We start from the raw sequence: 23098 nt of genomic DNA, 5'->3' as shown, positions 1-23098 counted from the left end.
TACAGATGTTCTGTATAGATGTTGCATTTCTCATTTTAAAATACCACTTATTTTGGTCGATTATCTTTTTTGTAGACTGCTAGATTAAGCTTGCTAATAATTTTTTGGGGATTTTTGAGGCTGTGTTCATGACGGAGACTATCATTTTTCTTCTTTATGCTGTCTTTGCCTGGTTTCTGTAACAAGGTTTCTTCTTAGCCTTATAGTATGAGCTCAGGGTGCTCTTTATTTTTCTGTTCCTTGGAAGTTTTCTTTAAAACTGAATGATCAGTTAGTCGAAAGGTTGGGAATACCGTCTCTAATATGATCCTTGTGGGAAGATTTCAAAGTATTGGTTCAGTTTAGTTTGTGGTTATAGGGTTACTCTATTTTCTATTTTTTATCAATTTGGGAAAGTTTTATTTTTCTACAAGTGTGTCTGTTTTATGTAGGTTTTAAAACTGATAGGCCTGAAGTTATTCATTGTATTTCGTTTTATTTTCAGTCTCTGCCATACCTACAGTTAATTTGTGCCTTTCTCTCATTTTCTAAACCACTCTCAACCAGAAGTTTGCCTATTTTCTTGGTCTTTTAAGAACCAGTTTTGTGTTGTGTTGGTATACATGAATGCATATATGTATTCTAGTGTTTTTTCTAACTTCTTAGAGCTATATCTAGCTTTTTGGGTTGTATGCTTATTATTGTCAGACGTGACTATGTAAGGCTGTCAGTTTTCCTCTGAGTACAGTAAGAGTAGAAGTTTGCAACTTATTCTAGGTCCTTTTTTCATTATGTTTCCCTCTTAATTATTTTTAAATGGCTCTTATGATCTCTTCTTTGACCCATATTTAGAAATGTAATTTTAAAAAATGAACTTTGGGGCGCCTGGGTGGCTCAGTTGGTTAAGCGACTGCCTTCGGCTCAGGTCATGATCCCGGGGTCCTGGGATCGAGCCCCGCATCAGGATCCCTGCTCAGCCGGGAGTCTGCTTCTCCCTCTCCCACTCCCCGTGCTTGTGTTCCCTCTCTCGCTGTGTCTCTCTCTGTCAAATAAATAAATAAAATCTTTAAAAAAAATAAATAAATAAAATAAAAAAATAAAAAATGAACTTTGTATCACAGAAAATTTTAGATACATTCGAAAGTACAGGAAATCCTAGAAGGAACCCCGCTGTTCCTGTCAACCAAGCCGGATGGAGCCCGGGGACGCCCAGTTGTGTCTTATCCGTGTCCTGACTTACTCACCACCTCTGCCCTCCTGACCATTTTGAATGAAATCCCACTCACCGCGTCGCCCCATCTGCAGCCACAGCAGGGCCTAAAAAGACAGGGACTGTGGTTTAAACCGAAGGACAATGCCATTTTCCTGTTTAGACAAGATTAACAGTTACCTGATTTTATCAGATACTCAACCAGTGTTTATATGTCTCCGGTGGTGTTTAAAATATATGTGTATTTTTAGTTAATTGTTTGCCTCGGGGTCCAGTGAACACTCCCACGTGGTGACGGGTGTGTCCCCTGCAGTCTCCTGCTAATCCATCCGTTCTCCTCCCTCCCTCTTTTGTCTGTTTGGTTTTGACCCTTGCAGTTCATCTTTGAAGATACTAGGTGGCTTGTCTTGTGGAGTTTTCCTGTGTTTTACAGTTGCTTAATTTCACCCGTCTCCCGTCTTGTCATTTAAAGTAAAAGTCTGTTGCCTGTTTCCTGTAAATTAGTAGTTACATCTAGAGGTTTGATCAGATTCAAGTGTGATTATTTTTGGCAAGACTTTAGAGATGCCGTGTGCTCTTCCATCAGGAGATACCCAGCTGTGTGTGCGTGCACATGCTTGCATACGTGTGGTGTGTGTGCACTTGTGTATGCTAACCACAAGTTAGCAGCCACATTTCTTTTCTCTCCTTAAAGTTCTCTCTGATTGATTGTGGGCCCCCACTGCCTCGGAAGTTCTGCAGTTTCTAGCAGTTCAGTGTGAAGCATGACTATGAATGTCCAGTGCCTAAAGTCACTGTTTTCTGCCCCAACCTGCTCAGCTGCGGAAGCGTCTAGAACACTAATTAACTCTTGCCACCCCTCCGTCTCAGCCCCTGACCCAGGATTTTCATTGTCGTTGAGTCCGATGCCACAGGTGGGTGTCGTGCTTGTTGCTGTCTGGCTCAGGCCGTGATTGCTTGGGTCCGTCTTTATCATCATCTTCATGTCTGTTTCTCTGCTCACCTTGTCCCGTAACCGGAGGCATCTCGGCGAGTTCCCAAACCGTCTTCGTTTCTAACCAGACGTACATCTGTAGCATTCCATGCTTGCTCTTGACGGTTCCCTAAGCGCATCATTCTAGCTGGGCGTTGCCTCTCTCCACACTCGGGTGGGTCGCTGTCTCCTGGCCGTCACCTCACCCCCTCGTAGGACACCTGCACTTCTCTTTCATGGTCTTGGGGCTTTTTCTTTGGTATTTGCAGTTCCCCCTTGAAATTACCTTGATTTATTTTTTGTTCTCTCCTGCTTTGGTTGTGTTTCTGCGTCTGCGGATTCATGTCTTCCACAAGTTCTGGAACATTCTCAGCCAGCTGTGTTCCAGTATTGCCTCTGCAGGGTTCTGACCTAAATGGAGGCTCGCGGTTAGGAGCCCACTCTGCAACAGGACATCCGGGACGGAAGCAGGCTGTGCCCCGGCCTGGCCGGGAGGTAGGAATGCCAGGCAGCAGGACCACTGCCCCCATGCCGTCGGTGACCCGTGGGCGGGAGAGGGGCCTGGAGTGGGCAGTCTGCGCCGTCAGTGGGGCCGCTGGTGGGGGTGAGGAACGGAGCAGCAACATCACGGACTTCGGGTTCGTATGGAGATGTTAAGAGAGCCTGAATTCTGCTCCATTGTCTTCATTCTCTTCCCTTCACCCCCCTGCGCCACGGGAGCCTTATAATTCTTTCCCAGGGGAGGAGAGAGGGTGGGCTGGAGGGAGAGAGGCCTGGTCTAACCCGGGGCTGCCGCTGCGGGATCACCACCCGGCTCTGAGGGTGTGCGGGAGGCTGACTAGCTTTCTCCCTCTGCCTTAGAAAGTCCATGCGCTCTCCTCTGTCTGGGGCCCCATCAAGCCCCGGGGCTTCGGGCCCCTGTTCCTATCACCCGAGTTCTGGGCCCGTGAGTACCGGGACCCCTCACCTGTGCAGCTGTGAAAACCCGTGCGGAGCAGGAGGCCCAGGCAAGGGCAGGGCCTGCTGCGGGAGGCGGCCTTGGCCAGTAGGTGGGCCGTTCCACTCAGGATTTGCTTGCACTCCCGGGCCGTGAGGTGACACGCGGTTTGGGGTCACGCTGGCGTGTGGCGGGTGGTCGATAGTGTGAGGACGGGCGGCTGTCTGTGTCCCTGCGTGCATCTCTGCCTCTCTCCCCCACGCTGTGACCACACCACTTCTAACGAAGATGGTCCTGGGATGGCCAACCCCCATCTATTTGTTTCTAAAACCCCACGTCTGTTTCACTAACAGGGTTTCCAGCCTGAAAAATGAACAACTGGTACTGATGGATAAATCTAGGAGAAGAGAAGACGCTGCCATAGTCCCTTTTTTGGGGTCCTGAAAGCGTAATCCATCATGGTGACCTTTCCAATCACACTTCTTCACTGCTGGTTAAAGTACAGAATGGAATTTTCCAAAATCTGTGCATGGTCACTAAGTTTTTATCCTTTACAGTTGATTTTGCTACAAATAACTTGATTATAAAAACGGAGGTCCCCGCGTGCATGAGGAGAGTTGTCCCCCTTAGGGAGTCCCTGTGCCCCTTAGCCGGCCGCTGGACACGCCAGGACAGTGCTTGCCAGCGAGGTTCAGAGAGTGGCTGGCGCCAGTGAGCAGTTGAGGACAGGCCTGCGTCTGGATTACTGGAGTCGGGGCCGCGGGCCACCCTTCTCCTTGCACTCCCCCACAGACTCTGCCTTCGGTTGTGCGGGTCAGGCATGCACACACCTGGCGCTGAACTGGCCCCCTTCTGGGACTCGCTCCTGGCCTGCTGACTGCCCCGTTTCATCTTGTGGTGAAAAGGCACCTTCTGGGCCCACGTTTTATGGAGCAGGTTCAGGAGCACGTGAGGCAGGTTGGGCCCGGCCCTGCACACCTCTCCCAGACGCCCATTCCTCACTTTGGCTGCCAGCCTCAGCGGCATGGCCCCCATGATGGGGGGCCGGTTTGGGGGGCGTCCTGCCCTGGCATGGACAGCACCAGCCGTGTGTCCGCGCTTCTCACATTGGCCCACGTTGCCCAGCAAGGAGCAGATGGCCTGTTGTTAGCCGGGGGCTCTTCCCAGGCCACCCAGCCCCAGAGTTCGTGCCATCACCACGGCCCCCGTCTGCGTAGGCTAGCTCTGACCCACCCGTGGACACTTGGAGAGCCCAGGTCTCCCTACTCGGTGTCCTGCGAGCTGACATCCCAGCGGCCCTGGCGTAGAGCTCCCTCTGAGCTTTACTTGGAAGTGCTACCCTGTTCTTGGGACTGCAGACCACAGAGCTGATTCTCAGAAATAGCCTCATCTCCCGCCCTGATGTCTCCCACAGTGGTTTGCTGGGATGCAGCTAGGAAGGGTGTGTGTTTGCGAACCTTTCCCGCAACTCCACAGGCTTGCCTGTCCTGCCAGAATGTTCTCTCTGGTGCCAGCAGACAACAGAGAAGCCAGGGGGGGCCTTGCCAGAGGGAGCCAGGCCATGGGGAGCCCCTGGCCAGTGGTGGGGACACCCCCTCCAGGGTGGCAGAGGCTGTGGCCCAGAGTCCATGCCGTATTGGTGCACTGGTGGATCTCGTACCTTCTGCCAGGGAAAGACTGTGGAAACATCTAGTCTGGGGAGGCAGTGAGAAGAGAGAAAGCCAAATTAGGGGAATAAAGAGACAGTGGAGTGAAACACACCCCTGGTGTTAACTGTAGCTTTTTGTCTTTTGCGCTGAAGATAGTATATCAGAGGTTTTCTTCCGTCTCTGTGCTCAGCAGGGGCGTGTGGCTCTGCGGCGCTTTTAAACCTGTCTTCCTGGTGCTGGTCGGGAGGCTGTGCTTTGGGGGCCCTTGTCTCAGCCTTGAGCAGAGCCTCGTGGGGCTGACCCCATGGCAGACCCAGCACCAGGAGCTTTTCAGGAACAGGAGTTTGTTCATGGAGAGCCCTGAACGGCAGAGCGCTCGAGCCAGCCAGGAATTACCGGGAAGACCGGCCGTGGTCGTGACCAAGACCCAGGCTGGAGCCACAGGGCAAGGCGGGGCTCGGGCACCTCCCTGGCGGCGGGAGGCGCTTTTGTGGGCGTTCACACAAAGCTCCAGAGCGGGGTTCTCGGGCTTCAGGGTGCCGATCAGCTGGGCACTGAGTCCCAGAGCTGTGGCCACCCCCCCCAGCCTGGGAGCCACCCAGGGTGGCCTGCAGCCGTCGGCCCCGCTCCACCCCGCGGTTTCGATGCCCGGCTCCGGTACTGCATTTGCCGTATCTGCCTAGGCTGTCTGTACTTCAGGTTCCCCAACTGCCCAACGGAGACAGTACCCAGGGAGTTGCTTACTTTACACATTACATGACTTAGCATGCCCAGCCTCCGGGCGGGGTCAGCCCACAGGACCTGCGATCCCCTGGTGGTGAGGGTGGAAGCGGGAGGCTTGCCCACCAGGACGTCCTATCCCGCCTCCAGTGGGGGCAGATACTGATTTCTCATTGACTTGGAAGAGTAAACTCCCCTCTTGGCTGGAAGGCAGAAGCAGGGGGTAAGCCAGGCCCCCAGCAGTGTATGCTGCTCCCAGCTTGATTTCTAGAACCCTGCAAGGAAATCACAGGCACAAAAATACAATTCAAAGGGTTACCTTTAATATGATCTGCATAGGATGCCTATCTCTCCCTGCCCCCCACCAGAGTAGAAAATCTTCCCATAGATATGCATCTGTAAAAATCCATAAATACCTCCATATATTATATTTATTTTGATGTCAGTTGAAAACAAAACAATATAAAACAAAACTGCCTCTTCTCGGGCCATAATCATTTAATTTTTATTTTTCAAGCATTATTTAACTTACAGTATATTGTTAACATAAGTTTATTTCTTTGGCATTGCATATATACATCTAAATGAGGCACAGAGAAATAACCTATATGTTTAGTTACATATGAAGCTAAGGTAGGAGCTTATGCTATATGCATTCCCTACAGAATATTTTTAAATCTTCACATTTAAGATCTTGACTTCTACACCTCATCTCTCCCCTTTACACACAACCCCACAATACAGTGTTAAATAGAATAGTTGTAATTCAGTTAAGAACATTTTGGGGAAGGGCGCCCAGGTGGCTCAGTCATTAAGCGTCTGCCTTTGGCTCAGGTCATGATCCCAGGGTCCTGGGATCGAGCCCCACATCGGGCTCCTGGCCCAGTGGGGAGCCTGCTTCTCCCTCTCCCTCTGCTTCTCTCCCTGCTCATGCTCTCTCTCTCTCTCTCTCTCTCTGTGTCTCAAATGAATAATAAAATCTTAAAAAAAAATAATCAATATGTTTAAAAAAAAAGAACACTTTGGGGGAAAGTGATAATCCATATAAATTAGTATTTTGAATGGAACTTGATTATGTGTATTCGGTCCTTTTGAATGATATTTTTAATAGGTTATGCATTCTGAAGTTGCACAGCAAGATGGCAGGTTGAACACACGTATCTAATTTTGCTCCCTCCTGAAATTCACAAGAACCCCAGGGAAGACACATATTGGCCCCAAGCAGAACTCGCCTGGACAGGACACAGACAACACACATGTTGTGGTCTCAAACACTGCTTCCTACTAAAGGGACCCACTTCTCCTCAGAGAAACATCTGATTCCACAGAGGGATCAAGAAATGTGTGAGGATTTCCTGGCCCACCTCGTCACTGCAGAACGAGGGCTGTGGCGGGCTTCGGAGCAGCCCGTGGGCCACGCTGGAGGGCCCTCGCTGGTCAAGGAGGGGTCTACCTTTAGAGCGCAGTTCGAGCTGAACTGCATTGGGCTCTGTTTATTTGATCTTGAAGAACAGAACCCGTCCTCATCGCTAACACATGGAGGATGCTGGGGATCCACCCATTATTTTTAAAAATTGGCTGATAAAGGAAGAGAATCAGGCACAATTTTTTAAAAATTGGCTGATAAAGGAAGAGAATCAGTACCCTGCCTTACTTTTAAAAACTGTCAGGGTGAGAAGATGATTGGTTCGGGGTCCTTCCTCATTACAGAAATCAGCAGCAAATCAAGAGGCCAGGGTTGCGCTGGGCAGGCACGCGCCCCAGTGAGCTGGCCTCAGCAGTGGTCGGTGCCCAAGAGCCATGGGCAGCTCCTTGAGCAACCGGGGAACCTCTGCGCAGAGGCGGTCGTGCCGGGAGATCAGACTGCGTCTGCCCACGCCTCCGGACCCCACTTCCAGATCACGGGGTGTGCAGGCCAGGGAGCCATGGTAACCTGCAGCCCAGGTGGGCCCACCAAGTCCAGAGCAGACTCCACGGGGCAGATGAGAGTGTTTGCAGCCCGTAAGTTGGAGAGGGTGCCGGAGGGAGAAGAAGGGGTAACCTTTGGAGTAAAAGGAATTTAAGGCATGCATTAGCCAACACAATGTATGGACCTTATTTGGGTCTTGATTTGAATAAAGTTTAAAAAACATGCATGAAATTCTCTAAAACATGGAAACGCTTTGTGGCTATTTGATAATATCATGGAATAGTTGTTAATTTACGTGGGTATATGAATGGTATTTGATTGTGTTTTTTAATAGAGTTCGTTCAGAGATATTTTTTTTTTTTTAAGATTTTATTTATTCATTTGAGACACAGGGATACAGAGAGAGAGAGAGAGAGAGAGAGAGCACAAGCCGGGGGAGAGGCAGAGGAAGAAGCAGGCTCCCTGCTGAGCCAGGAGCCGGACATGGGGCTCAATCCCAGGACCCTGGGATCATGACCCAAGCCGAAGGCAGATGCTTAACCATCTGAGCCACCCAGGCGCCCCCAGAGATATTTTCTGAAGTGTTATAGAGAAAAACACCGTGATGGCTGGTCTACCCCAGTGTGTTCCAGAGAAAGGCCATAGGCCCCAAGCCTGGGTGAACAGAAGAGAAGAGGGAAAGCAGTAGTGGCCTGTGATGGGAGTCAGAAAGCAGGTGCATCCATCACAGCCGCTTTGGCAGACCCGGGAAAGCCAGCCGCCCTCCCCAGGGTGCACCGTGCACCCACCTCCAGAGCAGCGTTTCTCCCTCTGGGGCGGGGGTGAGAGGGAGGTCGAGGCAGACATGTGAGACTCGTGGACGTTCTCCCCGCGGTGCTCAGGGGGCAAGCCCGCCACCAGGGGGTGGCCAGCTGGAGGCCCTGGTGTGGAGACACAAGTGAGTTGAGGACATGGACACTCTAACAAGAGCAGGGGCATAAACTCCTGTGTTCATGATGAGTGCTGAGTGCAGAGACCCTCACTCCGTACCCTGAAGGCCTGGCTTTCACCCTCCACGCCGAGATGGGAAGGCTCCCCCCTGGGGAAATATGGCCAGCCGATGCAGGAAATCTCACGGGTGTGAGTCCCAGTGAATGCCAGTTACACGCACCCTCTAGTGAGGCTCAGCCCTGAGAGCCCCACTCTGCTGGCCACTCCGGCGAAGGTCCGTGCCTCTGCTCCTACTTGGGGGGTATCCCGGCGGCCGGGAAGATAAAAGCAAAGCAAACAGAGTGCATGGCTATCTTTGCCGTCCTCAGAGACCAGAAAAGCTGACTTGTCCGCGAGGTCAGAGCAGGATGGCTTGTAAGATAGGATATTCAGGGATCATTGTTCTCTGAATGTGGCCCTGTGTGTGATCCATTGAAAATATCATAGCAGAAATTATGGGGGCGATTGATTCTTCCTGAGGTGGTGGACGTGGCTGTCTTCAGCTCATCACTCTCGCTCTCCCCTGGCATCTGTGTTCTTCAGCATGTGTGATATGGGCCATGTAAAACACTGAAAACACTTGAAATAAGTTACACGTCCCCAAAACGCCCCCTCCTTCTGCCCCCCCCATGCCATCTCCATCCCCCTCCCCCGTCACATGTGGACAGAATGTCGGAGTAAGAGGAGATCATAGTTACATGGTTGAAATAGCTATTCTTTTCCCCTAGATGTGAATGAATCATTCTTTACTTGAACAGACCCTAAACTTTGGCCGCGTTTCCTAGAGAATGGTGCTTGTATTTATTTCGTATCTGTATGGTGGCATGAAGTGGCGCTAAGGAAAGAGGATCTAACCCACGTAATGGAAAATTACAGTGTCCTTTTTTATGGTCATTTATTTAAAAACAGACTAACAGATTTTTTTCTGTTTCTGATTGAGAGCTTGTAATTCACAGCACAGGCTTGCCGTTTGGTATTGAACTGTTGAATATAGTCTTTGTGCTTTTACTAACGTCATGAGTCTGATTGTATTAATATGTTTCTCAAGGCACAACCTATAAAAGCAATTTTCTAGTCCACATAAAATATTCATGAGAATACAGGCTTTTTTGTTTTGATGCTGCATTCTTTAAGTAGAGAAGGTTGTATTGTTTTCTTCAGGGCGCTTTGGGTCAGAAGCACTAGCAGCTTCTGTTGAGAATTCATGGCATTTCAAATAGTTTTTGATACCGAAATAGTACGAGTCCTGTTTGACGCACCCGCCAGCGCCGGGGATGAATGGGGATTGTGGCCGTGATCCCCCCCACTCCGCTGGCGTGCTCTCCTCCGGCCGCCTCCCCCGCCCCCTGGCCGCCTGACTGCGGGGCTCCAGGAGCCAGGAGGCGGCATTTCTCAGGAGGCCTCGGGAGGGTCTCCTTGTCCTGCGGCAGGTCCGGGGTTTGCTTTGGTGTCTACCTGTAAATGCAGTGTTGTTTTCCAACGGGAGGAAATGGCAGGAGCCGACAGTGGTGTAGCCGACGTGGGTCATGACTGGCTATCCATTCTGTCTGCTCTGTTTTTCACTGTCTGTAGCAGAAGAGTGAAGTTTTAGGTGAGACCTCAGAATGGTAAACTGAAGCAGTACACCCTCCCTTTCTGAGAACTGGGGAATACAGCTGCTGACCTGAGCACGTGCCCCAGCTCTTCACCCTCTGCACCCACCAACGCCCCCTCCCCGTTGTCTGCCGGCCCCTCGCCGCCCCAGCATCCTCTAACTTCCACCATGCCGAAGGACTAGCAGGGGCTGCCACGGAGTGTTTCCCCGGAATATTCCCCGTGATTCCAGACTCCGAAGAATCTGGGAAAAGTTTGAGGAAACAGAGTGAAGCTCAGCTTGCATGTTTTGGGTATGCACAGCCCGCAACGCCCCGTCACTGAGAAGGGACCATGGGAACAGCCTGTCCTGCCCCCTGAGCGCTGCTTCTGCCTGCCATGCCCTCCCCTGCCCCCGGCTCTTCCCTGCGGCCCACGGCCGACCCCTCTGCGTCAGCGGCCCGGCCTGTCCCAGCACGGCACCCCCGCCCAGCCCTGCCCTCGGACCCGCTCACCCTATGTCCCCACGACCCTCCATGTATGCCCTGACCCCTGGGCCCTTGCTCACGCCCTGCCGTGAGGCTCATGGAGACACAGCCCCTGTGTGGACCGTCCCCCAGCCGTGCCGTCGGCCCACCGCCCTCCCTGCTCTGCTTTCTCACTGCGGCCCCACGTCCGGCACGGAGCAGGAGGCCCCACACGCCTCCTCAACAAAAGTTCGGCCTGTCATATTTTTGAAGTTAATAAAAAGGCCCCCTTAAAAGGTGTTTTATGTTGAGCATCAGATGGTCCCCAGACCCTGTCTATGAACAATTAGAATGAGGAGAGGAGAAGCCAGAGTGAGCAGCAGATGGGGCTTCTGCCCAGCACGTCAGGGACGGCCTTGTTAGAGGGAAGATCTTCTGTCACCTCGGCCCATCTTGCAGCGGGGGTCACACCTGACCTGCCCCGCCACAGGGGCCGATGAAGCAATGCAGTTTACCACGTGCAGGGCAGCGGGCTTATTTTGTGAACTCTCTGTGGTTCCTTCCTTAAGCTGAAACATGGCAGCTCAACCAGGCCAGAAGAGTGGGAGAGATTAGGGGCTGTGTTTACCTGTAGAGGTGGAGTCTCGTGTTCTCCCTCCAGCAGTCGCAGGCCGTGTGGCTCAGCGCCCCTGGGGTGTGTGTAACCCAGAAACACCGAGTCAGGCTTGTCCTCAGAAAGCAGAGGCTGACTAGGTGGGGGGCAGCGGCATGCCCTCTGGCTCCCCTGTGTCTGCGAGGCCAGCCTCCTGATCACAGCCTCCTGACCACTGTGGATGCGCAAGGGCGAAGCCCAATAGCCGGCCCCAGACCTGATGTTTTAGGAGGCGTCCAGCCCCGTCACACGTGTGGACGAGGAATGATACGCCCCTTTGGGAAAGAAGAGCGCGGGCCAAATTCCTGTAAGAAGCCGAGTCCTGTTTCCTTTACTCTGCGTGTGCTCACTGAGCTGCCCTCCCTGCCCTTAAAAGAAAGTCTGAAGCAAGGGGGGGGAAATATGGAGGTTTTATAAAACTGAAGCTATTTATATGGTTTTCCTGTTTTTCTGTATTTCATACTAAAAATGATCAAGAAAATAAAGGAAATTGACAAAATCCAGTCTTTACCAGCTCATGTGTGGTGGATGGGTGGGCTGCCACTGCAGCTCCTGAGGGGATTTCTTGAGCAGAGCCCGAGGGGCCGTTCGTCAGCACGTCTGAGGAGCGCCATCCGGCGTCTCTGGGCAGGGCCTTCCTGCATGCCTGTGCGCTCAGACGTGAAGCTGCGTGGAAGGAGCATCCTCCGCAGCCTCTTCCAGGATGGCCGTAATTTCAAACTTTCTGCGTGCTTTTCCTCGCTGTAATTGGCTATTGATTTGTAAGCATTAAGATTGATTTAGCTTCTGTTTCTTTTTTTTTTTTTTAAAGATTTTTTATTTATTTATTTGAGAGAGAGAGCACATGAGAGGGGGGAGGGTCAGAGGGAGAAGCAGGCTCCCTGCCGAGCAGGGAGCCCGATGCGGGACTCGATCCCGGGACTCCAGGATCATGACCTGAGCCGAAGGCAGTCGCTTAACCGACTGAGCCACCCAGGCGCCCCTAGCTTCTGTTTCTAATCAAAATCACTTGAGCTTTTTTTCAGCAGTGCAGTAGTCCCGGGAAGAAAATCCATTTCTCTGGTCCTTGTAGAGAAGCACATAGCCTGATGAGCATGCTTGTGCAGGCGAGCCGGGGGAGCGGTTATCGGCTGCGGTTGGTAAACACGTTCTCCATGGAAACGTGCTGGCCGCCGAGCCTCTATCTGGAGCACTTCAGGGGCGCACGCTGTCCTGTGGTTCCTGCACACAGTCCTCAGTAGCTTCGTGAGAAAGACGGAGAAAAGCACAGGCCAGGCTGCCCCTCCCCTCACTGGCATTCGGCTCTCTTTAGAGCCATTTTCTTTCGTTCTCTCTCTGTTGACTTTCAGAAATGACGTCAGGATGGCCGTGGGGCCCGAGTAGGGGCCTCTCGTGGCGGAGGGCGGGGTGGGCCGTGTGTCTGTGTGAGCGTGTATCCTGGCCTGACCTGCCCCTCGGTTTTGCGATCTCTGCACTTGAGGAATGGAAGGCCTCCGAGGCCCCCCGGGTCCTGCGTTTTGAGCCCGTCAAGCAAGACGGGGAAGAGGCGTCCTGAGTGCCCCCCATGCTCGAGTGCACGGCACCCCTTGACAGAGGCCGGTGGCGTGGGGGAGGGCGGGGGCGGGGGCCTGGGGACGCCATGCCGCTGCAGTGACCGGCGCTTCTGTGCTGTGCTCTCTCCCGCAGTGGATGTGGCCTCCGCACTGCCTCTGCAGGTCGCTCCCCCGGCGGCGCCCATGGACCTCCGCCTGGACCACCAGTTTGCGCTGCCCGTGGCGGAGCCCACCCTCCGGGAGCAGCAGCTGCAACAAGAGCTGCTGGCCCTCAAGCAGAAGCAGCAGCTCCAGAGGCAGATCCTCATCGCCGAGTTCCAGAGGCAGCACGAGCAGCTCTCCCGGCAGCACGAGGCCCAGCTGCACGAGCACATAAAAGTAAGTCAGTTGGCGGGGCCCCTGCCCCCTCGGGAGCCTTCCAAACGCCAGGCTCCCTGTGGCGTGGGAGAACTGCTACCGAGGCGTGCTCCCACACCGTGACACACGGTGACACACGGACTCCTCGCCGTGCCGAGGCCAAACTGCCAGGCGCCCGCGAGTCCAGCAGCAGCAGCTGGTCGGCTAAATTATGGCATGGGCGGCGCGTCGTGGGAAAGTCACTGGCGCAGGAGCAGACCTAAGAGAGGGGATGTGCTTGTCGTCTGCCTTCATCCAAAAATACAAGCTGCGTTCCCAAATAGACAAATTAGCAGCGAGAAGGAGCACCAGAATATTAGCAGTGATCACCTCTGAGTGGTGTATTTACAAAGCGTTTTTATTTTCTTCTTGGGATTTGTCTTGTCTTACTTTCTCCCATTGATCCTTTATAACTGGAAAAAGATATTAATATTTTCTTTGCATTTAAACTTATTAAGAAACAAACAGATCTTTTTTTGGTATGTAGTCTCTGTAAATATGCAGTCTGATCCCAGGGTTAAAATTAAATGCGTTGGAAAGAACCATGTGTTGGTGACGTGTAGCAGAGTTGTATTTGTTGTTGACAGACCACCTGTGAGGGTGATACGCTCCACTGTGTTTAAAACCATGTAGAGCAACACCGTCCTGTAGATACAGGCAGGCAGATTAGAAGTCCAAAGGTGATCTTACACTCTCCAGTAGCCACCCTAAAACGGAGCAGAAAACCCCAGGTTGTATAAGTAATCTGTTGCTGTGTGACAAAATACCCCAAACTGAGGCCGTTTAAAACAAAACAAACACATGCATTATCTCATAGTTTCTGTGGCCTGAACGAGGGTCTTCCTAGCCGGTGGCCGTGACTCGGGGTCCCTCGTGAGGCCACGGTCAGGCCTGTGGGACCCACTTGCAGGCTCACCCACGTGGTCATGGGCAGGAGGCTCAGGCCTCGTCCCCAACAAAGCCCCCCACGGTGAGCAGCCCGAGTGTCCAACATGGAAGCTCCAAGGTCTCCTGTGGCCTGGACTTGGAAGTGATCTATTCGCTGCCCTGCCTTATTCTACTGGTCGCGCAAACCAACCGTAGCACATCCTGGGAGGGGCCTAGACGAGGGGCAATACCAGGAGGCAGGGATCAGTGCGGACCACTGGGAGTCTGGCTACCAAAAGGTAAAATTAATCTCAATATATCTTATTTAACCTCACATTTCTGAGATATTTCAATGTGTAATCAATATTGAAAATGTTGTCCACACTGAGTCTTGGGAGACCATTGTAGATCATCCACGTAGAGCACGTCTCCATCTGGCCCAGCTGAGTTTCACGCCCTCTGTGGCCACATGCGCTCGGTGGCTTCTGTGGTTCAGCATGCCTGTGGAGGATTAAGAGCCCACACGCAGCGCTACCGGATGCTTCCAGGACGCCCTTCCAATGGAGATCTGTACGGCCCGTGGGCGGACGTTGCTCAGCTGAGCCTTGGCTTTTTCGGGCTTTAGCTGGTGCCATGCAGAATCTGCATGGTGCATCTGTCTGTTTCTGCTTCCAGCCAGTGATTCCTTCCATCCCAGGGTCTCAGCCTCCCCTCCTTGTATACGCCCAGTAGCGCGCAGAGTATTTGTTTAATAGTCACTGTTGAGAAGGTGAGGGAAAGGTCAGTGTGCCCGGGCCAGTGGTGTCGGTTCTGTGTGTGGGCTTGCCGGCGGACCCGCTGGGTGAGGCCGCCCAGCAGTGTCACCTGGCTCGGTGGGCTGCGTCACAGGCCCGGGGTGCCCCTGAGCTGGCCCCCTCCTCGGGCCCCGAGCCATGTGTGAGCACTTTCAAAGGCACGTCTCCAAAGCTCTGTCCTCGGGCCTCATGGGAGCTGCGTGTGCGGGCCAGCTGCACGGCAGGCCCCGGGTCTTGGGAGTTCTGACCGCTGCTTTGGTGTTTGGGGTGTGGGTTTGCGCTTGCTGCGTCTGCTGCTTTCCCCCTGACTAGGCCGGCCTCCTCAGGTCGGCTCAGGACAAGCCTAGGCCAGGGTGGGTCCCTGAGCTGCTGGACGTCCAGGCTGTGTGGTTTTGACGGTAGAATTCCGAGCAGCCCGGGGGTCCTGTGTCACAGGTGGGCGCAGCCGTGTGCCCCCCGTGTCCGGGGCCGGGACAGGAGTCTGTGTGAGCCTGGCCTCAGGAGATGGTCGCTTGCCAGCCGGAAGTCACGGTGGTTGGAGTTCTTCCTCGTGGCCACCTGTAGCCGATGTAGTGGCCTCCATCCCTCTCTGCGAGCCCTAAAAGCAGGCTCCTGGCTCTCCTGTAGCTAGCACATGCTGCCCACCCGCCCAGCCCGGGCCACCCCTTTCATGGCCACGGCCCCGTGTGCCCCCGGAGGTCCTTTATCTGGCGTGCCCCCCACGCCTGCGCTGTGAGGCCCCTCCCACGCACGGCCTCACGTCTGGCCCTGGCTGCCCTGCGGGCCCAGTCCCCGCCTGGCTGGGGGAAGAACTCGGGAGCTGCGTTCTGCCCTGCACACAGCGTGCGGCTGGGCGACCATACCCCAGCTGGCGGCGGTGGCCTTCTGTGGCGACTGGGATTTGAGGAAGACGTATGTGTGTGCCGGCTGAATTTGCAGCTTTGACTAGAAAGTGAGAAATTGAGACAAGGCCCACCCATGTATGAGGGGGATCATCGGGTCGACGAGGAAGCAAGAACCATGAAGACCCTTGGGAGGGGTCAGTGCCGCCACTTCAGGGCAAGGCCAGGCTGCCCCCCTGCCGGGGGCCTCTGCCTGGAGTGGGGCTGGCCTCCCTGACACCCTGTGTCCCCACCTGGGGCTTCAGGACTTCATGTCACTGCTCTGGAGATGGAAGAGTCTCCTTCCTGAGTCCTCACCTCAGCACCTGCAAGCTCCAGAGCAGGTCCCACCCGGCCATGCAGGAGCACCTGGCTGTCGGGGTGCTCCTCATGCCAGGGGTCCGCAAGAGCTCCCCTCACCCACAGGCCTGGATGCTCGAAGAGGTGTTGGAGCCCCCTACACGTGGCTCTCACACGTGTGGCCCCCCAGATTTGCCCCCTTCCACAGATGTGGCCCCTACACCAATTTGGCCTCCCCACAGATGTGGCTCTAGGCCTGGTTTTCAAAAACACAGGGAGAATCTCAAGTTTACATGTTCTCTGCATTTTAATCATTTTTAAAATTTTTTTTAAGATTTTACTTATTTTTGTGAGGGGGGGAGAGAACAAGTGGGGGGAGGGGCAGAGGGAGAGGCAGAATCCCCCCTGGGCAAGGAGCATGAAACAAGGCTCGATCGCAGGACCCCGGGATTGTGACCTGAGCCAAAGGCAGAAGCTTAACCGCCTGAGCCACCCAGGCGTCCACATTTGTTTTACTTTTTCATGTAAAATGGAGATTGTAAAAGCCGTCTAACCTCTGTGATTGTGTTATTACGTCAGTTGGCTTCTGTTTGGATGATTGAAACTCTCTTCGTAAGCCTTCATGTTGTGGGTGATATTTGGCGGTGGTGTTTGTCAGATTCCTTGAACATACAATCTGATTCCTGTCATTAAATCATCAGTGAACTGCATAGGATTTTATGATTAAAAAGGGAATAGTTTTTAAACTATAACTTAAATTGCTGACTTCGGGTAAATAGATCCTTTGTAAGTTTCAGCGCTCAAGGTCGCACTTGTCTGTGATGCAGTTTCTTTGCTGGTCGTGGCTAATTCGGGCACCGTGTCCATTTCTGTCCTGGACAGTCAGTTCTCTGCACAAAGGGGTCCCAAGGGAGTGGCATCACCGAGGCAGAGGAGAGTGTGAGTTTGGGGGTGGTGAGTGTTTGTGCCCAGAAAACCATTAACTATTTCATCAACCGGAATTGCATACATGATTAAAAGACCATTATCCAGATTTGCCGTTTGGGGAGTTAGTTGTGTTATTTTTAATTTTTAAAAATGTTATCAAAGAAATACATGTTTTTAATGTTTTAAGTCAAAAAATACTGTAGCATTACCTAATCAAGCCTGCCTGTCCCTGCCTCCCTCTGGGATCCCAGGCCTGAGGTCTGTTCTGTGCCCCGTCCCCACGTGGCCAGCTGTGCCCTTCCAGGAGAGATCCCATGTGGTGATGTCCCCCTTGCAGGACTGACGTGGCTCTGCTCCCCTGCAGACACTGCCACTTTGGGGCCCTCCAGGTACTCGGGCTGCTGTCTGAAGAAAGAACTCTGCAGGCTCTCCATGCTTGTGTCCATGGGTGTGTGCTGCTTATACATACCACACAGTGACTCCGTGGCCTGTGGTTCAGCTCTTGGCTCTTCCTCCCCTTCCCGTCGGCTGGGTCCCCGTGTCCCTGATGCAAATCCCTGTGGGCAGACACCAGTGGTCACGTCAGGGCTCCCAGTCCTGCGGGTCTTGTGCTGCACGCATGTTATTTTTAAGTGTAACGATGCCATACGTGATTTTTATGTTTTAAGGTATCTGAAATCTGAATGTGGTACATCTTTAGGCCAGGATCAGTGATTTAGGCATTCATTTTATGCAAAAGGGGCATAAGCCAGCACAAGGCCCTTCCTGCTATGCAAAAGGGGCAATAGTTGCATCCTATAAGCCAGCACAAGGCCCTTCCTGCTTGAGGGGTGACGGCTGCCATTTCAGAGGGACCTTGAAGACCGCTGTGTAGTGTCTTAGTTAGCTTTTGCTGCATAACAAACCGCCCAGACACAGAGCTTAGCACAGCCTGCGTTTTGTCTGCTGAGGGTCTTTGGAGCTGTTCTGCGGGTGTGGGCTCTCTCATGCTCCCGTGGTCAGCTTTGGCCAGCTGGTGGCTGGGTGACCTGGAATGGCCTCACTCTCTGGTCTGCTGGGTGGCAGGCAGTTAGGGGCCAGTGGGTTATCTGCTGCTTTCAGAGTTCCAAGCTCACGGGAGGGCAAGTATGTTTTAAGCAGAATCTCAAATCATAGATGCTGTTGCCCACTGGCCAAGGCACGTCTCGAGGCCAAGGTGAGAATTCATATGGAAATATGCCCAAGGCAATGGACGTTGGGAGGCCTGCAACAAACGGGGGCCCAAAGTGCAATAGTCTTCTCCAGGGGCACCCCCCAACCAGGTTCAGAGGCGACTGGGCACCGGGACAGCACTCACTGACTGAGTCGGGAGCACCATGAAGAGTAGGTGGGACATGGCTGTGGGCCGGGACGCTGGAAACCCCCAGCACCAGCCAGAGTCACCGTCTTGGCCGTGGTTCTGGGTTCGGACATGCATCCCGTCACCTCCATCCACGGGCAGTGATATTTTATAAATGTATTTTTTTTTCATTTTTTGCAAATATATTTTTGTTTGGGGAACTCGTTAGCATTCATCCTCACCGACGGGACGTTGTGAGCACTAATGGGGGGGTTGCCCCCGACACACAAGGCCGCAGCTGCCAGTGCGGAACCAAGGTGACAGCCACCCAGACGCTGACCTCCTCTTTAAGGGTCCCTTAGAGAGTCGTCCCCGCAGACCTTCCTGTGCGGCCTGTCGAGGGGCAAGCCCTCTGCACCCTGGGAGGCCCCAGTGTCCCTGGGCCCCGGGAACCCTGGGTCGTGTGTGTGGAAGCAGGGCCTCTGGTGACGTCCGGGCACTGCCGTTTCACAAGGGATGTTTGCACATGAAAATCTCTCTCTGATCGTGTACGTTGTTACCGTTAATTATTGAATAATTGGAGATTACAAAGAGGAAAATGTTACTCCAGCGCTGGGAGCTAGGGAAGCTCTGACGTTTGAAGTGAGTCCCTGTCATCTGGGGGGTGTGTGTGTGTGTGGACTTCTATGGGATTGGGATCGTACTCTGACGTGTGTTCTGTTTATTGCTAACATTTCTCTCTATTGTTGCTTATACTTCAAAAATATGATTTTAATGGTTTATTGTAGTCTCACAATGAACCATAATGAATTTAAATAAGCAAAAATACTTGAGTACTTGACCATTAAGGTCCTTTCCAGTTTCTCGCATGTTTTTAGCATCCTCATGTGTGCATCATGCCCTCGTCCAGACAGAGTAGAAATGGAATTGCCGACCCACCCCTGCTGTTCGTTACCTGGTGCCATGTACAACCCACACCAGTCCCGAGTGAGCATGTGTCTGTCTGTCTAGCTCTGTCTCCCCCCCGACCCCCAGCACCACTTGCTGATTCCACAGGCAAGATAGGAAAGCTGTAGGAACCAGGACAGGCGGCAACCCCCCCCCCCCCCCAGGCCCCCGCCAGTCTTCCCTCTCCCACCAGTGGGGAGGGTGCAGCCGTGCAGGGACTGCACCTCCCCGGGGGCGCGGGGCCCCGACTCAGCCCGTGGTCTCACGCATTGCGGGCACTTCTCCACGTTCAGTTTCCAACCTGTCTCACATCCTGTGTGTGTTTCCTCGATTGTGGGCAGCCATATTTCTATATGTTTATTGACTTTTTTCATTTTTTGCTACTAATTATCATTTTCTTTGCTGTTTTTCTATTATCGTGCTGTTTCTTTTTGGTATATGAGTATTCTCTATAAGTTAAGGGCACTATTTCAGTGTCCATCCGATGCTGTCATTTGGCTGTTCATTCTGTTTGTAATCAAGTAGGTATCTACGTGAACCACGGGTTTTTCTAAATGGTTGAAATGGCGCCTCACTTCCTTGCCAATTCAGGATGCTCTCCTGATGCTGGTCAGGCAGGATGGAGCGCGTAACGGGGACCGAGGCTCTGCCTTTCTGTGCTTCATTCCCATGAACTGCCCCAGTGCTTCTGTCCGGGCTCCGTGAGCGCGTCCAAGAGCAGAGCAGGCCACGGCATGCCAGTGGGGAGAAGGACGTTTCCCCATACGAAACATCTTGTTCAGGTTTTTTCCTTCTCTTTTATGGAAAATACTTATTTTTTTCCTCATTCCTTTTTTTTATTGTGGTAAAGTTCACATAACACAAAATTTATGATTTACCATTTTGAGGTGTGCAGTTTAGTACATTTACAATATTGTACGACCATCACCACGATATAGTTCCAAAATATTTTCACCACCCCCAGAAGAAACCCTGCGTTCATTAGGCAGGTACTCCCCGTCCCCCTGGCCCCGGCCACACTGATGTCCTTTCTGGGTCTGAGTTCACCAGCTCTGGTCGGGCCACGTGCACGGAGTCACGCCGCGTGTGGCTATGTTGGCTTCTTTCACTCAGCGCAAGACTCTCAGGGCTCGTCTGTGTCGTAGCTGCTTCAGTGCGTCCTTTTTAAGGCTGAATGGTACTCGGCGTGTCTGTTCCGCAGTCTGTGTATCCATCCATCCGTCAGTGGATGGACGGTCGGGCTGTTGGTGCTTTCGGGTGGTGGTGAGTCGTGTTGCTGTGAACGTCTGTGCACGCGCTTCTGTTGGAGCATCTGCGTTGAGTTCTTCGGGGGAGATACCTGGTTTTGGGATTGCCAAGTTACATGGCAGCTCGGTAAAGCCGGCTCACTTTTGTATTACAGGAAAATATACAGTCCATAGAATTCACCACTCTTGCATCTTTGCGTTGCAGTCCGTGGCGTTAAGGGTTAAGGATGCTCATACTGTCCTGCAGCTGTCAGCGCCGTCCACCCCCAGAACTTGCTCATCTCCCCAAACAGAAACACTGACCGCCTCTGCCCCCGCCTGGGAGCCACCCTTCTAGCCCATGAGTTGGACTCCTCTAGGCGCCTCCTGTTAGTAGCACTGTACGATATTTGTCTGGAACGAATGATAAATGTCAAGCGTCTGGGTATTCAGGGTTGTGTGCCGCCAGCAAGGTACCTAAAATAGGCCATGTTACCAGCAGGCGAGGTCGGTGCCCCGTGGCTCTGCTTTCGGACCCCGCATATGCACACCTGAGGGCTTCCTAGCGGGCACCTGGGCACAAGGGTAGGACACAAGTGTCTGGGGCCGGGGGCTCCTCGCCACTGTCCTTCCCCATGGCCAGCCCCACAGTGGAACTGGGGACCCCCCAAACTCAGACAGTCTTCTTAGTTACATAGCTGATTTACATATATACATAAAGTTCTCGAATGAAAACCAGTCAAATGGATAAAAGTGGATAAAAGTCAAGACCACCCTGTCTTTGTAGGACTATTACGTACCACATGTCGGATAATGCCACTGAGGTAGAGAAATAAAATGAGCTCCAGGGGCGCCTGGGTGGCTCAGTCGTTAAGCGTCTGCCTTCGGCTCAGGTCCTGATCCCAGGGTCCTGGGATCGAGCCTCGCGTCAGGCTCCCTGCTCAGCGGGAAGCCTGCCTCTCCCACTCCCCCTGCTTGTGTTCCCTCTCTCGCTGTCTCTCTCTGTCAAATAAATAAATAAAATCTTAAAAAAAAATTTTTTTTTAAAAATAAAATGAGCTCCATTTAATTCCCTAACGTTTGCAGGTGTTCAGGCGAGTGAGCAGCAATCTGTCCTTGGGCTTTTCTAAGAATAGGGACCTTTGGGGTTGGATCTTGATAAGTAAACTGATGGTTAAATATGAACTCAGAAGTAACTGACCTCTGATTTAACTATCAGTCATTCTGTTGCGTTTCTAATAAGAAAGGCAGAGTGAGCTGGAGCCGTGAACTGCGTCCAAACCTCCAACAGACAGAACAGGGCAGGGCGGGGCGAGCCGCAAGCACTGTGGGGGATGCAAACCCCGTCCCCGGCCTGAGGATAGCCTGGGCGACAGATGGAAGGAGGTGTTGGCTGGGACCCCTCTATCCCGGGTGGAGTCATTTTTCTGCTTTCCAAGTGGTCTGGGCTCAAGGGTACCCAGGGCCAGCTTATGGCAGGTCTTGGAAATGGACAGCTGCTAGTGGCACTCCATGCTTCTGGAAGCTTCTCTCCTGCATTTTGGCCTTAATGCCCCTGGGAAGGGTATGAAGAGGGAGAATGCAAACGTGTGTTGAGAGGGTCTCATGAGTATTAGTAATGCCCCGTGTAGGGCTGAACCCCCGGCCCCCCCCAGCACACACCTGGGGCATGCCTGATACATAGCTATACGATGAAAACTTTTGAGAGCCAAAACGGTGTAAAGCAAGGAAACAATCACCACTAATTTACATGGAAACCTTTTTGAGTGTTCCCAGGTCTAGAAAATCACCTCTCTTAGGCTTTTCGGGTACTCAGGACACAACTTGCTAACAGGTGCACAAAATCAATGGAGATGAAGCCCAGACGCTCCCAGACACAGCTCAGAGCTCGGCGGCTGGACGCCAACATGCCAAGAGAGGCTCCCGGGAAGGAGCTGGCGGGGGGGTGGGTGCTGCTGCCCCCGGGACGGCTCGCTGCAGAACCGATGCTTTCCACATACGTGTTCTTTTCACCTTTTCTCATAAAGGTGAAAATCCTCTTCAGGTTTCTTTTGAAAATAGGTACTAATGTAGGTCTTTCTTAAAAGCAAAGTGATGTAACGCAAAAGGAAGGGGGGGACACCTGTGCTTCCTCTAAAGATGCATTCAGAGGCCTCTCGATCCCCAGCCTCAAAGGGTATTTCCAGTCTAATAGGTGAAAAATAAAAATCATCCCCACACTCTTTGAATTTGCTTGTCCTTTTTTACTTGCAAGGCCGAACTTTTATGCGTGTGTGTATGTAGATATGAAATCTGTGAGTGTGATTTGTGCTGTTTCCACGGGTAGGAGAGAGTCCTAAGAGCCATTTAGTTGAGAGCGTGAGTCTTCTCCTTGCAGGGAGAGCGATCACATTGAAAGGAGACCTGGCTTTATGGCCCTGGGAGCCCAGGCGTGCTGTTTACTCTCATTAATACCTGTCCCAGGTGGCTGAAGAGACATTGCCCCAGACCCCCGGGTTCCAGGTCACCTGAGGCAATGGTTAATGGGTTGTTGCAAGCCGGGTTCCTGGGAAAGCTCGCCCTGTGTGCTACCCAAAGTCCTGCGTCATCCCTGAACCTGCCTGCACCCGGTCAGTGTGCTGATGGAAGGAACCGCTTCTAAACCAGCCGCTTCGGTTTCTAGGCGGTCATTACAGGCAGGTGGATGGCCTTGCTTGACCCGCTGCCCCGAGGGCTCTTGACGACATTCCAGCTCCAGGCTGGGCCCGGCTTTTCCTTTGCTACCAGGCATTTGTGGCCCATAACACTAGCAGGCATCACCTGTCATCGTGCCTTCTAGAGTGTAGCGGAACTTTCTGTGTATTCCCAAAGG

The 23098-nt window shown here is 52.8% G+C and overlaps 1 protein-coding gene across 5 annotated transcripts in view; it reads left to right on the top strand.

Moving 5' to 3' along the window:
* The window catches only part of HDAC4 (histone deacetylase 4), a 261521-nt gene that overhangs the window by 133899 nt on the left and 104524 nt on the right, over positions 1 to 23098 (top strand). For all 5 annotated transcript variants that reach the window (XM_044913778.1, XM_044913777.1, XM_044913776.1 and 2 more), the window contains exon 3: positions 12724 to 12968. In XM_044913778.1, coding sequence (XP_044769713.1) covers positions 12724 to 12968 — 245 coding nt within the window. The remainder of the gene's footprint in view (positions 1 to 12723; positions 12969 to 23098) is intronic.

The sequence above is a fragment of the Neomonachus schauinslandi genome, chromosome 3 (genome assembly GCF_002201575.2).
Source record: "Neomonachus schauinslandi chromosome 3, ASM220157v2, whole genome shotgun sequence".
NCBI classification, from domain to species: domain Eukaryota; kingdom Metazoa; phylum Chordata; class Mammalia; order Carnivora; family Phocidae; genus Neomonachus; species Neomonachus schauinslandi.
Note: the sequence above shows the minus strand (reverse complement) of the source record. Positions and strands in the feature narration are given on the sequence as shown.